Source organism: Cydia splendana, chromosome 9, assembly GCF_910591565.1.
Source record: "Cydia splendana chromosome 9, ilCydSple1.2, whole genome shotgun sequence".
Classification (NCBI taxonomy): domain Eukaryota; kingdom Metazoa; phylum Arthropoda; class Insecta; order Lepidoptera; family Tortricidae; genus Cydia; species Cydia splendana.
Window position 1 is genome coordinate 21,089,699 of NC_085968.1, and position 16,045 is coordinate 21,105,743.

The 16,045-nt window shown below is 36.2% G+C and overlaps 1 protein-coding gene across 1 annotated transcript in view; it reads right to left on the minus strand.

Moving 5' to 3' along the window:
• Positions 1-394: 394 nt before the first annotated feature.
• The window catches only part of LOC134793942 (QRFP-like peptide receptor), a 143,702-nt gene continuing 128,051 nt past the window's right edge, over positions 395-16,045 (minus strand). The window contains exons 2-3 of the mRNA XM_063765658.1: positions 8,517-8,659; positions 395-645 (exon numbers count right to left, since the gene is read on the minus strand). Coding sequence (XP_063621728.1) covers positions 395-645; positions 8,517-8,659 — 394 coding nt within the window. The remainder of the gene's footprint in view (positions 646-8,516; positions 8,660-16,045) is intronic.

Consider the following 16,045-nt stretch of genomic DNA (forward strand, 5'->3'; position numbering starts at 1 on the left):
AGTAGGCACCCAACCAGTGAAGGGCTATTTCAGAGACTCTCATATGTTTGAGTAAGGCAAGGAGAATGTCATGGTCAACGGTATTAAATGCGTTAGAAAAGTCAATAAGAATAAGGACCGTGACCAATTGATTCTCCATGCCCCGCCTGATGTCTTCAGTTACCTTGTAAATCTACGTATGAGTCTTATATTATAAAACTAACCTAACTAAAATGTATCATTCTTAGTCCTGGAAATCATGGACACCATCTCCCACTCAACCGCAGCTATAGCCAGCGATATAAGTAGGTACGCGAGAAGACTGCACGCACCTCAGCTTAGGAGCATCCAGGGTACATGTAGCTATTGCGTCTTGATTAAATGCTGGTCCTTCTACATTATTTATACCAATATGTTAGTCCTCTATTTTAATACTTACCGATCCGTTCTTCGTCCTAGCAAGCATTGGTACCATCTCCCTTTCCACCGCAGCCACCGCCAGCAGCGGGGCGAATATAGCCAGAGATATCAGCCACAAGCAGGCGAGAAGACTACAAGCCCCTCGTCTCGAGGGCATCCAGGGTTGGCGCAGCGACTGCGTGATGGCCAGGTACCGGTCCACGGACATGGCTGTGATTGTGAACACTGATGACGCTACTGCTACCCCTGCGAAAGAAATAACGGATCAGATAAGTCTTGTATATATTAGATTTGTGTTGTGTATAGGGGCACAACACAAATCTAATATATATATATATATATCATTTTGGGATGGGCTATTGAACTTGTAGAAATATTTTGGTATTATTTACCATGATTAAGTAAGTCAGTAGGTACCATCGCAAACACTGTTATCTGTACATCGGTGGACCTTATGTATTTTGTAATAAGGTCCACTAATGTACAGTTGAAGTGTTGCTGTTTGTACTCACAAAGCTTTTCCTCCATCTCCAATGAAAGTGCCTACCTTATCGAGCTTAATATAAGGGCAGCGTCATAAATTCTTTCGGCTTGGTAGCTAGCGAGGGCGTGGCATTAATGTTTGTATGTTGTACCATAAAGCGTACCAAAAACCAAGCCGTAAAGGCGCATGGCGAATTAACAATGAATTCATTCATTATAATTTCTCCGTGCAATTTCGCAGCTCACTGTACAATGTGTGGCAAAAATTCAGAAAACGTTATTACGCATTATTGTCATTTATATATTCTACAAACATTGTACAAAGTGAAATATTGTGCGTAATAGGCAACAATATCTAGAGCCTACTTATATCATGACGCAATCACGAAAGTATTGGAAATATCTGTCGCAAGGCTGACTCGTTTCGTGGGTTTCCTATTCTTAGTAACTACTGCGGGTCTTCTAATGCCTCAGCTTGTCCCTACTATAATTTGGCCTCTTTACTATTGGTAGTAAAAAGACAACTTTTCTAGTCATGGTGAGTTGTTCATGGACATAATAGGTCTTCCCTTAATATTACCAAATATAAATATTCGGATCGTGACTGCAGCAGCGTCATTGCTGCAACGCTCCCAGCTCTGCAGGCATTGATATTCAATTTGAAGTTTGAGCAATGCAGACTGCATAAATGCTGTGTGTAACGCATTGTTGCGGGAAATTTCGAAATCAATGGCTTGATGTGTGGAATATATTGATCCATCTGTTTCAACAGATTTAAATCAGATCGTCGGTGGTATGGACTACGGACTTTAGACTGCGGTATTTCGGACAAGAAGGTATTTATTATTTATTTATTAGGTATTTGGGTCAAACAGATCACTGTGTTATGTATTTTCTGTAGACATACACAAGAGTTAAGGGCTATAAAGGTTAATTTTCTTATTTAACCCTTATCCACGTGAAAAGGTCCTCCTTTTATTTAGATAACTATGATGAAATCATTGCTTACATGCCCACAAGCTGTTAACTATTGCCCACAGGAGAGAAAAATGTGCTGTTTGCGATAACACCCTAGTTTGTATAGATAGTATGATTTTATCATAGTTCTTTAAATAAAAGGAGGACCTTTTCACGTGGATAAGGGTTAAATAAGAAAATTAACCTTTATAGCCCTTAACTCTTGTGTATGTCTACAGGAAAGACATAACACAGTGATCTGTTTGACCCATTTATTATTTCAACCATATTGCACAATTTAGTTAGTAAAAAGAAGTAAAAAGTACAAAAGGCGAAGGAAATTTACTAAGGTGGGTACCTACCTACAGTGAGAAAAATACTAAAGGTATGTAGTTTTGAAAACCTTATTATTAATTAGACGCTAAAAATGTTAACGACTTTGGCAACCGAAGATCAGATTTTAACTAGTCTGTCTGTATAGACTTGAGAATAAGCGACTAGCTCATCAGACATTGGCCGGAACGTACTGCCTTGATAACTTTTATCGAAGCGTCGGCGCGGAATACTAATGACGTTCATTTGTAACCTGAAAAGGTGTTGAAAAGCTCCTACAAAATGCAAATCAATGATTGCGAATTGCGATCTCGAGGCACGATCGTTTTTTCTGGACTTTAAAACTAATTGAAAAATTAAAAAATCCTTTCACTTGGTTTGTAGTTTTCAAGCTGCGCGCAGTAATGGTTAAGTCGCTAGCGACACAATACGAGTACAAGTGGGGTAATTTTTGAGCTCTAGTCAGACTACTATAGTTATTCTAGTTCGTTGAATCAGAACTCTTAGTGTAAGATTCATTTGATAGCGTGCATGACGAGCGTTCGCGTATGCATTATGTCTATTTTGTATGTATGGAACGTTATGTAAGTTATGTTACGTTACGAAAACTCAAAATCACATACAAAATGACACTTAACGCAAACGTCACGTCACGCTATTTAATGTAATTTACACTAAGTGTACTAACAGTGAATACACCAAGTAAATTCTATAACAACTGAGACAGATTTCTTAACCTAATTCTAGTTCCGTAAATGGCAGTCCAGTGTTTCCTGCAGATATCTCGTTCCAATAGTATTTGAAGCCCAATCCGAGACAATCTAAATTAACAGAATCCTCTGACTGATAGCGCAGCCACACTAGTTAGGTATACGGATGGAGAGAGAAACGTGTCTCAAATTAAGCGCTTGAATTGAATTGATATTCTTTTTTTCAGTTACAAGTCCCATAGTACATTACATATTAGAACTAAATTATCATTCAACTACCTGTCTTTATTTGTATAACAATACAACAGATTACTATTAAATATTTTGATGATGCGTTGGTTTCATGTAAATATTTAGTCGGTTCCAACGACTTAGTCTACTCTGGAGACAAATTTAATCCGTTTAGTAGTTTGTTGGTGCCACAATGCAATCTGTGCAATAACGAAACTATTAGCACAACAGCTATTTTTTTTGTGTAATGTGTATACTTATTTTGTGTCATACAAAGGTACATAGACTGCTAAAATTAGAACCCTTACCAAAGAGTAGTATTTAATAATGAACCGCCCACCACACAATGAAATAATAACTTTAGATAATTGTTCTCTAGAAGTTTCAAATTTTAATTCTTAAACACAAATTCAACAATTCAAATATATTTGTGTGCAAATCAACGCTTCACTCCTCACAGAAAAACAGCCGCTCCACTTCACAAATTACCTATTATATCTAAGATCAATGTTGGGAAGACCGCCTGTCAGACAAGTCCGTCTACTCACTATAACTCTTATGTTTATAATATACGTGGCGTACGTATATTATAAACATACAACTTGGACCATATAACAGTTTTTCGTGTCCTAGTTTCTAGTGCCATTTATCTCCAACAAATATCGCTGGGACGAACATCTGCTCAACAATCAATTTTCCCATTCTTGTTTGGTTATGTTAACAAGTTAGGGTTAAAATAATATTATATTATCAATATAATATTATAAGCAACAGCTTATAAGTAATGTAGGTAGAAGGTTATGAAACAATCTGTGGTTAGCAATCGTTTTAAGTTGTTTTTTGTTACTTTTACTACCCGGATAGAGTTAAGCCACGAAAAGTCTGCAGCGATTTTGATAGCCCTCGCAGTGCCAGTGTTATTTATTAAAAAATTAAAAAAATTAAAAAATTAAAATTATTTATTTTCGTAAAATATACACGTGTTTATAAAGTAGGGGATAGTGCTGCCCGGTAAGCAAAATTTGCCTGTGTTGGGCAACACCGCTCTTCCTTAATTAACAGATTGTTACACGAAAATTTCAAGTACTAGTTTAAGTAAGTCTAATAGTATAACATATGTATACAATTAAGATCATATATAACAATTGTTTATAGAACTAGGTAAATATCTGGGTTGTCAGACATGCAGTAATAAATAAAGGAATAATTTATACGTCATAATTTCATAGAAGTTTGACGTTTAAAATAATACTTGCACTGCGTGGGCTATCAAATCCGCTGCAGACTTTTCTTGGTCTGAGTCTAGCATGGAGAGAGTTATAATGACAATTATCCGTTATTATAACCCCCTCCTAAACTGTTGCGGAAAAGACGGATTAAACTTAACACATTCACTGCCCCCGACGCACATGTGCGTTCACCGTCATACAAGTTTTTTCCTAGGACACGCCCCCTGGCGTTTAAACCACGTGTGTATCATGTATTCAAACACTGAACACGCCGTCTATATAAATTTTAATTGAAGAGTTCGGTTACTTGCCTAAACAGCAATTATACCTATACAGGGTGATTCATGAGACGTGAGCAGGACTAATCCTGCACACTCAGTTACTGACAATTGATCGATCACCATCGTATTTAGGTGAAACAATCACACGTTTTCCCTTTTTTTAACTTTTTGGTGAGGGCAAATTTAATTATCTACAATCATGGTTACCCTACAAGACCTAATTATTAAACATAAAACCTCTTTAACCGTAATGACAGCATTTAGATTCTGAAGAAAATTAACTGTCAAACTTGAGTGAGATACGAGTTTTCAAAAGTAACCAGACCGCGATGACAGTGATGACATTCAATTTGACACAGAATATCGTCACCTAGTTTAGTATTCTAATTTTAGGGTGACCATGCATGTTGTAAATAAATTAATAACTTTTTTTCAACACGACTAGAAAATTAACGTTAACCTCACAAATACTGATACGAAGCAGTTGCTTATAATTTAAGAAATGCGCAGTGTTAGTCCTGCTCACGTCTCCTGAATCACCCTGTATAATTCCCCGTCGAGACTAAAGGCGTTCCAAGTGATTCAATAAACCTATTGTTCTAGACCTTGTTAAACTTAAACTTTGCCATGACATTGAGACGCAAATTTATTTGTCTAGAGCCATATAAATAGATTTGAAAATGATTAGTTGTTTACAAGGGTGTCGTGTCAAAGATATTATGATTTGCCTCTTTAAACAGACACAGAAGATGATAATGTTTTTAAGTTACGTTACAACGTGTACCGTCATGAACGAAAGCGTTATTTTTATTAACTTTTTTAAAATTGGATTAGGTAGGTACCCATTTTCCTTCTGGTAAAGTAGGTACTTTATTTCTAAGTATAAACGATGTAGGTATAGAAAAACGCGCTGATTGGTGCATGCGAAGGTGATGCATGTGTGTAAGATGCACGCTAATTACCAAAACGATCGTCACTAGACCTATCGTATCAAAACTAGAGATGCAACGGATAGCTGTTTGGCCGGATACCGAATACCGGATATTCGGCCTGACCATCGGCCGAATATCCGGTATCCGGCCGCCGAATATTCGGCCAGCGGAACTTAGACCTACATTTCGGTTTTTCAGGTGCGCATTCTGCAGGTTTGACCTGTGTCCTAGTGAACGTTCGCACGGACACATTTTTAGGTTTGAAATGAGTGCGCGTGCAAGTCAGTGGAATGTTTAAATTGTATTAAAATTATAAACAAGTACGATTATGATCAAGACTGTTTCTTAAATCCAATTAGTTTACTCCGAAATCAAGCAATGTTACTATCCGGTATCCGACCGGATAGTAGGTCACTATCCGGTATTCGGCCGGATATCAAAATCATGCCCGGATAGGCCGCATACCGGATAGTAACCGATAATCCGGTGCATCTCTAATCAAAACCAGTTCGAAGCCGTAACAAGTAGTTAAATATTGAATCCGACTCTAGGTAGGTACAGTCGCCATCAGATATATCGGAGCGGCCAAGGTGCTCACAAATATCGGAACACGCCTCTATTGTCAGGGCGTTAGAGCGCGTGTTCAGATATTGTGAACACCTTGGCCGCTCCTATATATCTGATGGCGACTGTACTATGATTTTTTTTTGTTTTACTGTCCATCACAATAATATACCTACATATTTGCACTGATTGAGGATGGGCATTAACATTATTTTAATATACAGCCCTTTTAGATGAAAATGTCCATATCTGAGTTATCTCTATTACCTACATTTATATTACATATTTCCAACGGTTCTTTTAAATTGACATGTACATAATATGTGATTTTTACGTCGAGCACATGTGAATAAATACATCTATATCTATAGGTACTTTATAAGCGCATGGTTTGCTTTATGAGTAAATTATAACATTGCCTAATGTACCTAAGCCCGAAGTATCTACCTAGTCGCGTGTAAGCGCGACATGTATCTGTGTCTTACATAATATATATATTTTTAAAGTATTCCTATAAATATCTTAAAAGAACTCATTTGCTGATACCTGAAAAGCAATAAATATTTACACGTTTCTAAATTGTTCAACCGAAAACATCCGGTTATGCAAAAAGAATATTAAATTTTTCATTAAACCTATAGTTAGATCAAAAGACGGCTGGGCAAAAAACAACTTAAATAAAATGAAACGACTTTTTGAAGGTTGAGTCTCGGACATTACTAAAAATATAGCTTTTTGGTCCGACATTACAGGTAAAGGTGGTTAGGACTTACATACTTGTAAGGTAATTTCAGAATGTAAAATAAAAACATTTATTCAGGCGATATAAACCCTATTCGTACAATTTCTTCTTCTGCCAAACTGCAGGAAATTTTATGCCTATAAATTATTCGTAATGGTAGAATAATGGCTCATTACGAATAATTTATAGGCATAAATTTTCCTGCAGTTTGGCAGAAGAAGAAATTGTACGAATAGGGTTTATATCGCCCGAATAAATGTTTTTTTTTTACATTCTGAAATTACCTTACAAGTATGTAAGTCCTAACCACCTGTACCTGTAATGTCGGCTCCACATGCTTAGTGTTTGCTACGGATACAGACAAATACAAGCCAAACTTTACACCACCTAACACAAACACATACATGCTCCAGGTTTCGCGAACGTGCCAGTTTTTCGAACACTTCTCTGATTTGTGCAAAAAATCGACACCAATGCCGATCACTAGCAAACACAAAACAAAACAGACAAATATCTATCCACATGTTCGTGTTTGTTATTTGCCCTTGTTTGCCAAGCATGTGGAGCCGAGCCGGCATTGTTTTGACATGATGCCCGCGGCAGCTTTCATAGAACAAGGCTCGTCTCGTTCGATGTGGGTACGACGTTTAACTTCATGCTCAAACTCTAAAGATCAATTAAACAGCTTACAAATTGATATCATTAGTTCTAAATTGCTTTCAAATAATACCAACTACAAAATACATGTAATATCGCGAATATAAAGTTTGTTTCTGTTACAAATTGATATCAATTAGTTTTAAGTTGCTTTCAAATAATACCAATTACAAAATACTTGTAATATCGCGAATGTAAAGTTTGTTACTATTAGTTACGCATATTAACATGCTAAATTGAAATGATTATTTATGTTCATTAGTAGGTGAGCTTATGAGCCCCATGAACCTAAGAGCGGTAACAGGGTGTGCCTCTGCCCTCGTCAAAAACCGTATAAAAACCTCCTGTTAATGTAAGAATTCGAAAAATATACATAGTATTTCATATTTTATTACTTACCTCTTCATCATTATAACACGTTTATTTTTTAATATTGAATATTGTAAAACCGTTCTTAATAAGTTGTCTGAATGGAACGGAATAGCTGCCGAACGCCTGTCAAAGAAGAGGCGTTTTTAGGGTTACGTACCCAAAGGGTAAAACTGGACCCTATTACTAAGACTTCGCTGTCCGTCCGTCCGTCTGTCTGTCACCAGGCTGTATCTCACGAACCGTGATAGCTAGACAGTTGAAATTTTCACAGATGATGTATTTCTGTTGCCGCTATAACAACAAATACTAAAAACAGAATAAAATAAAGATTTAAATGGGGCTCCCATACAACAAACGTGATTTTTGACCAAAGTTAAGCAACGTCGGGAGTGGTCAGTACCTGGATGGGTGACCGTTTTTTTTTTCCTTTTTTTTCGTTTTTTTGCATTATGGTACGGAACCCTTCGTGCGCGAGTCCGACTCTCACTTGCCTGGTTTTTTCTTACTGTAAGCATGTTTTAAGTTTCCAAAGGCAACATTCGATGTTGTTTTTATTGTTTTTCTTATTTTTCGCACTAGCATCGAAATGTACTATTATATTTCTGTTTAAATTTAAAAACCCTCACCTTGTAGAAAGTTGACAGTCTTGCACATGACCTCTCCGAAGTACCACAGCAGCGTCACGGACTTGGCGATCTGAACAGGCATGCAGAACAGCGTCACCAGCAGGTCTGCGACGGACAGGTTTACCAGGAAGATGTTCGTTACACTGTAACAAAATACATGTTGCTTTATTTGTCGTAGGTCTTAAGTTAACAGGCCTATTCGGATTTCGGGATAATCACAAGATCTTGAGACGATTTAGAGATCAACTAGATCTACATTAGATATCGACTAGATGTGACTTGGATATCTAAGTCATAACTTGTCGAAATCGTTCAAGAGGACCTCCAGAATCGCGGACACGTCAAATTTGACATATCTATCTTACAAATATCTTTAAATTATCCGTATCGTAAGTCTAGTAGAAATCTTATTCATTTTCCGAATTGAGCCGTAAGTCATTTATAATACTAGTAGTTTGCCCCGAACTGAGAACTCGCGGTTTGCCAAAATCTATATAGATAGAGTTATTGAATTTGTTGCACCTACTTAGCCGGCATCGGCAATGGATCGAAATTCGCGTGCAATTTATTGCAAGGTCTGTGGAGCAAGGGCTCAGTCAAGGGACTGATAGATTTAAGTCAACATAGAGATTAAGTCACCATAAAATAAACTGCATCTGTGGTGAGCCGTAATGTTTCTTGTCAAATGTCAAAAGTTTATTTTATATCGTTTTTATGTTACTAATTATTTTAAAATATTAAATTTTAAAACAATATTGTAATTGTGTAAGACGAGCACTTTCAATTGTTACCAAAGTCGATCGTACTTTCTTGCAAATAAGATGACCAGAATAGCAAGACCCCTCACTGATAGCTTTTTACTTTTTAGCTTTCTAAGCTCTTCTAGCTCAATATCCCCTTGATCGAGCCTGCTCATAATTTAATTACTAAAATATAATGCCCTCAACTACACGTTTATCCAATTTCATTTAACATATAACAAATTTACTTAAGTTATTGTCTATCAAACTATCCTCTGATAGTTCAGCTTAAAAACATCCTCTCATCATCCTCTGATAGTTCAGCTTAAAAACATCGAAATGCCGGGACGTGCCCCTAGCCAGCCACGTGTTCCAAGTTGAATGTAAAAAGTTCACTTCGCTTAGCTCGCTCGTTCCATTAATATAAAAGTAAAACATTAAAACACGTAGAAAAACAATACGGTGGTCAGGGCCGCAGAGAGAGAGGAACCGTGTCCTAAATTACCGTCTTATGCTTCTGACCCTCGATCCAGTCACCTAGCGAGAATCTATGTGTTGGTGGGGACTCTTCGCTATAAGACCGTTTGCTGACACAACTATTCATATTTTATTATTATACCTTTCAGTATAGTAGGTACATAGGGTTGGATCTTAAAATAAGTTGCCTTATTTGAGGATAACTGACGCTGTGAGGGGTTGTTTTGGGTTGTTTTAAATTTATTTAAAGCAGTTTTAGCTGCCGCAAATAAGTTTATTTTGGGTGATCATTGTTTCTTAAGACGGTCTAGAACGCAAAATTACCACTTTTTTATATCACTAGGGTAGGTTAGGTTCGTTAGTTATTTATATCTTCAAATGGCCGAAGGCTAAACAGCACAGAATAGGGAGCCCCGCGACAGCGGGGCTCCGTCGACATCGCTAACGTAAAGATAAAACGACGAAAATGATGTAGGCATTTTGCGTTCTAGACCGTCTGCGAATAATCCAATCTTTGGCACTGTCATAAGTCATAACCTAAAAATTATAACTATGAAATTATGAATAATTCAGAAACCAAGCATTTCCGCGGGGGAAAGTTGGAGGGGCGTTTCCCCTCCCCCCTCCCCCCTCCTTCCCACCTTTCTATTAAGGCGACTTATTTTAAAATGTTTACCGGTACATTTTAGCGTTTTTTATTCGATTGTATATTTAAGAAGTAAACGACCTAAGCAAGTTACGAAGTAACAAGCCCTATTACCTCTCGCGTCGAATGATGATTACTACTTACTTACTTGGTTGGCGCGGTGACCCAAAATGAGTCTTGGCCTCCAACACATTACAAGAGCACGCCACTTTAATCGGTCCAGAGCGGTATCGCGCCAGCTTTCGCCGACGCCGAGCTCACGGAAATCTGCCTCCACTCTATCTGCCCAACGGTATTTAGGACGACCAATAGGACGGCGCCCAGTTGGTTCCTATGACAATTATTCTTCCAAGTAGGTAACACTGTAAACTCGCGTTTTGTACACATAATTAATTAATTCTTCCAAGTCTCGAAAGTTGGGCTTAATTGAATACATAATAGACGAAATATGTTTCACCGTACTCTCATTACTGCCATGTAACATTTCCAAATAAATTAATGTGCTAAACTGCCAAAATGTCTCCAAACATTTAATGTGACAGCTACTCCATATAAAAATGAACTTTCATGGGGACCAAATTCGACGCGAGAGATGTAATATACAATACAATACAATACAATACAATACAATACAAATACTCTTTATTGCACACCTCATTACAGAAAACACTACAAAGAATACAGAAAAGAAGAGGTTAAACAACAGGCTGTCTTAACTTAAATAAATAAATAAATAAACTTAATAGTTTATAATAGTTTAGTAAAGCTTCTAAAACAATGAGTTGGCATCTTCTGCCTGAGCATTGCCATGTATGAAATTAGGTGACTATAGTTATTTACGATACAAGTGCGGAAAAGAGGAAATCTGAAACGAGTGGCGATAAATTAAAACACGACCGAAGGGAGTGTTTTAAATCGACACGAGTTGCGAATTACCTATTCGCACGTGTATCGTACAACGTTTTACAGTACATATGGCCCTTTAAACTTTTGACATGTACGGGTGATTCTTAAATTGTGTCCAAAAAAATTTTTTTTTCATATACGTTTTTATTTTTCACATATATCAAAAGTACATACAAAAAGCAATTTTTTGATTCATATGGTCAAGCTTAATACCCTTAGGAAAGGTAAATAAAATGAATAAATAAACACGTTTGTGACAAAGTGTTCCTCAGTCGTGACATTTCGGCATTTTGGTGGGTTATTTTAACATAGTCTAAGTCACTCCTATGACTACGACAAACCTAATAACAGCTCAGACGTTGAAATCCGTCAAACTATAAAGGCTGTAGAGCGTGACAAAAAATCCGATACACATCATACATAGATACATACAACCGAAAAACTTTTTTTACTTTGGCAGTCGGGCAATAATAGCAAATGATCTGTAGCTAATAAAAATGCATTTCTGAAAAGTGCATGTGCCTCTAATTAATCAAACGAATTAAGAATGCTACGACCACGTGTCTATATGTCACGAACGTGGCCTCAAAACCCCGTGGCGGTGACAGATTTTTGAGGCCACGGTCGTGATAATTTGGAACATGTTCGATATTACATAAACATTTCCTTTGATTTTGCAAATGTTAAATAATTAGCTTAATCTGCAATGTATGAGGTATATCTTATGTTACAAACAATAACGTGAAACTGCAACTTACTTTTAAAACTCTAACACGGCGTTGACGCGTTAAGGTTGACCGTTTTTTCAAATGAACACAAATAAATAATTTTCGACATAACTTCTCCCTTCAGCCATTTGTAAACATGACAACAACACAGTGTTGCTGTTCTAAAAAAACTTTAATAAGGCTGCCAGTAGTAAAGATAATTTTCTACCGAGTATCGAATGCTTATATTACCACGCGCGGTGGTGACGCGAAAACTAATCACAAAATGTATGTTGTTTAAAATTATATAAAATCGTTATATTTCCATACAATTTTTAAACAGTGTTGTAAAACAAGGATTATTGTTTTATATATAATATCAATTATTACAAAATCACTTCATACTTTTTCAAAAAAAAAACAAATATCACAAAATTCTGGGGAAGTCACACTACACGGTCCGTGACATTTCGCACTTGTAATTTTTTTTATATCGTCGGCCTAAATCGCATACCTCGTAACTCCATTTTTTTTTAAATCATGTTTTGACACTTTTAGATAGTGCTATTCTGAACGCATCTAACGGCAAAACGCTTGAATACCAAAAATAAACCGTTTACGTTTAAAATACAAAATAGAAAACCTCGCAACTCCCGACCGCCATTTTGTAAAAGGAATACCTCGTATCTCCACCCCGCACCGTTTACGTTTAATAAGCAAAATAGAAAACCTCGCAACTCCCGACCGCCGTTTTGTAAAAGGAATAACTCGTATCTCCCCCCCGCCACTCCCTTCAGTACAGTCTGCGATGGCGTTGTGACTGCACGTCAGTTTTGCGTAAAGAGGCTTTTCTGTTTTAAGTTTAATAAAATAATATATTTTTTGATCCACAATTACCTTGTTTAGATCAAAAGATTATCCTCTATTTTCAAGTATTTTTATAGCAAAACTCTTAACTCCCGATTAACTTTCTAAATTTTTCAAGAAAAACTCGTAACTCCAAATTTTCCAGGTTCAGGTGATTTAAACAAAAATTGGTTTTAACAATCTGACGGCTAAATTTAACTTAACATTAAGTAAAAAAAAAACTAAGCAAGTCTTTATGCAAAATTTTTGGTAATTAAGTTTTTTGTTCCTCCTGTAAAATTTGGTCAGATTGAGTTACGAGGTTTGCGATTTAGGCCGACGATATGTTTCTAATACTCTTAGGACAATACATTTAGGTTGACCTAAAACTAAAGGTTAATTGCTATGTATATTGATATAGAGTTTACTTATTTTCACAAGAATACATGCTATTCTTACGCGTTACACAAAAAATGCATAAGAATAAGAATTACCCATACGCACGAAAAGTGCTATTTTACGCACTAGTGCGGGAAAATAGGACCATACTGTGGTGACTGTACATTTTAAAGTTATGTTGTTCGTCATCTAAAAACTCACTTAGGTACTCCAACTTATAAACTTTGGAAGCACTCACATTTACGACTAAGTTAGGTTGTGTAACTTAAGTATTAAATTGTAGGTATTCAACAAAATATTACAAAGATTTTCCAGACTTACCGAACCTTGCTAAAATTTACTTAGGTATTTGGTATTTTCCTGTCGACAAATAGTAAATTGTCAACTCAAGTTACGTTCAGTATTCCAAGGTACCTTAAAATATATGATTCTTATTAGCTTCTTTTAGTACCTACGTCGTACCTACTTTGAAATCGGATTTTACATATATGTATTTCTTTTTGTTAGGACTACAGAAATTGTCCAAATTTATACGAACGAAACAAAAAAACGGTATTTTAAAACTTGTTACTTCTCAGATTTTCGATATTCCTATAGTTATTTCTATATATATTTCTTTTAGTTTAAGTTTATAGAGAGTGTCAAAACTCGGTCAAGAACTACGTAATAGGTACACAAGGAAAAACTTTATCATATTTTTGAATCGATCGTGATGCCGCATACTTAATACAAACATAGCATAATCTGTCTCCAATAAAAGTCCATAATTACATAAAAAGTATTTCTATTTTTAATTATTATTTAAAAACCCTGGTTAACATCTTTTTAAGGTTCTTGTTGATGTTGAAGGTGTTCCACAATAAAAGCTCGAAGTACGGGATACGAAAAACTGTTTAATTTCCGAAAGTTACAGACACCACGTGATTTTTATATGAGAGCAGTATGTAAGTGTGTCGCGCGCGGATAGACAAGCCGACTGACCCGTGGTCAAATACAAAAACCGTTGGAACCTTGGCGCTGCGTCACACGTAGGTATATCTACCTCCAAATTTCAGCTTAAAACTAAAGTTGTACAAATTATCGGAGTACCACAATAATAAACAAAATTAAAAATAGACCAAAAACCCATTTTGAGCACGTCGCTAACAGTTCTTTAAGAGTCCCTTCTCACCTTAATGTCCTTAATATCTATCTAAAAGTATGTCTAGGGTTCCAGACTAAACCGTACTGTAGCAATCTTCGCACAAAAACAACGTTTTATATATTACGACGTCATAAAATAACCGATTTGCAAGACCGAGGTAATCCCATAAGAGCTCCGCGAACAGTTTTATGCGGAGCTCTAAACATGGCATTATCTCTGAAATCCTGCCAAATCAAATGAAATCAGGCGAAATACATTGTGCTCCTTAAATGGAGGCACCAATATATTCCAATTCCAACCAATTTGTTGGAGGAAAATGTCCTAACATAATTCCATAGAATTCCATGCAATGTATTTTAGGATATATTAATCACAGAGATATAATAATAAAATTCCGATATAATTATTTAGGTAATCTTTCTAAAATTAAACACGTGAATAAGTGAACCAATTTATATACTACGAGTAGCGTCCACCCACATAGATACCTATAAATAATTCATTTCATTGGTTTAGCTAAAAGAAATAATGTAGATGTGTATAGACTTATAAAATACTAGCTGTGCCCGCGGCTCCGCCCGCGTGGAATTCGGTCTATGTCAGTAAGCGGCTAAATATATAAAAAAAAATAGTAATTATATTACGCTGTATTTTTTATTAAAAAAATTATAACATTTATAATATTTCCTGCATGATAATTTGAAATAGAGTCTGGCTAGCCCTTATCTTGGCAAGCCTCAACATATCTTAAATATAATATTTTTTTTAGTTTTTGGTCACCTATTGAGCATATTAGACTATTAAAAAATAGGGAAAAAATTTTTACAGTTTTTTTATCGAAAATCCAAAATATTTTCCAAAACCTAAATTCATATTAAATGTCAGCATAATTCGTTTCTACAAAGAATTTGCAAAACATGACTATAAATAAGTACTAATTTTGTCCCTGTAACGAGAAAATACTCTTAACAAGGTGTAGGATTCAGAATTTATGTACAGAATTCTCAGGGCAAACAAGCCAGGGACTGCGGCTTAAAGCTTTAAAAAGGTTCTATGTACACATAATACAAAACAGCTTAATAAGAGTTATGTTTATTAGAAATTCAAAAGTGAAATAAGTATTAAAACAATATTATTGAACTCTCAACGTCCAATATAGCCGACGATAGCAGTTGGAGAAGGTAACTGGTCTACTGGCGCCTCGCTCGAAACCGCAGCCGGCCCAAACTACTGATGCCCCGACGCGAAGCCCTCAATGAATCTCTTCGACCGCCCCGCGATAACGAATTAAACTACCGAATATAAAAACTGACTTTTATTTGACGCGTACTAGGTATAAAAATACTCCTAAACTAATAGGCGGTACAGCTTCGGATCCCTCAGGTCTTCTTTTGGTTTTCTTCCTTTTTTCCTTTTCGGCTGCTGCTGGAGAACTGTACATTTCGAAGCGATACCGTCTTGCTTTTATACAAAAAATCAAGAACGAGAGTCACCTACGATAGGGAGATAAAATCATGTCTTAATTCGCGGATTTACTCGGCCCCTGATTGGTCGATTACTTCATACGGTCATTTTCGGGTGAATTTTCATTATCCCGCTATCGTTCTGTGACCTATATTACAAATGTCTGCTTAATTATCGTCTTAAAACTATTACAGATAGTT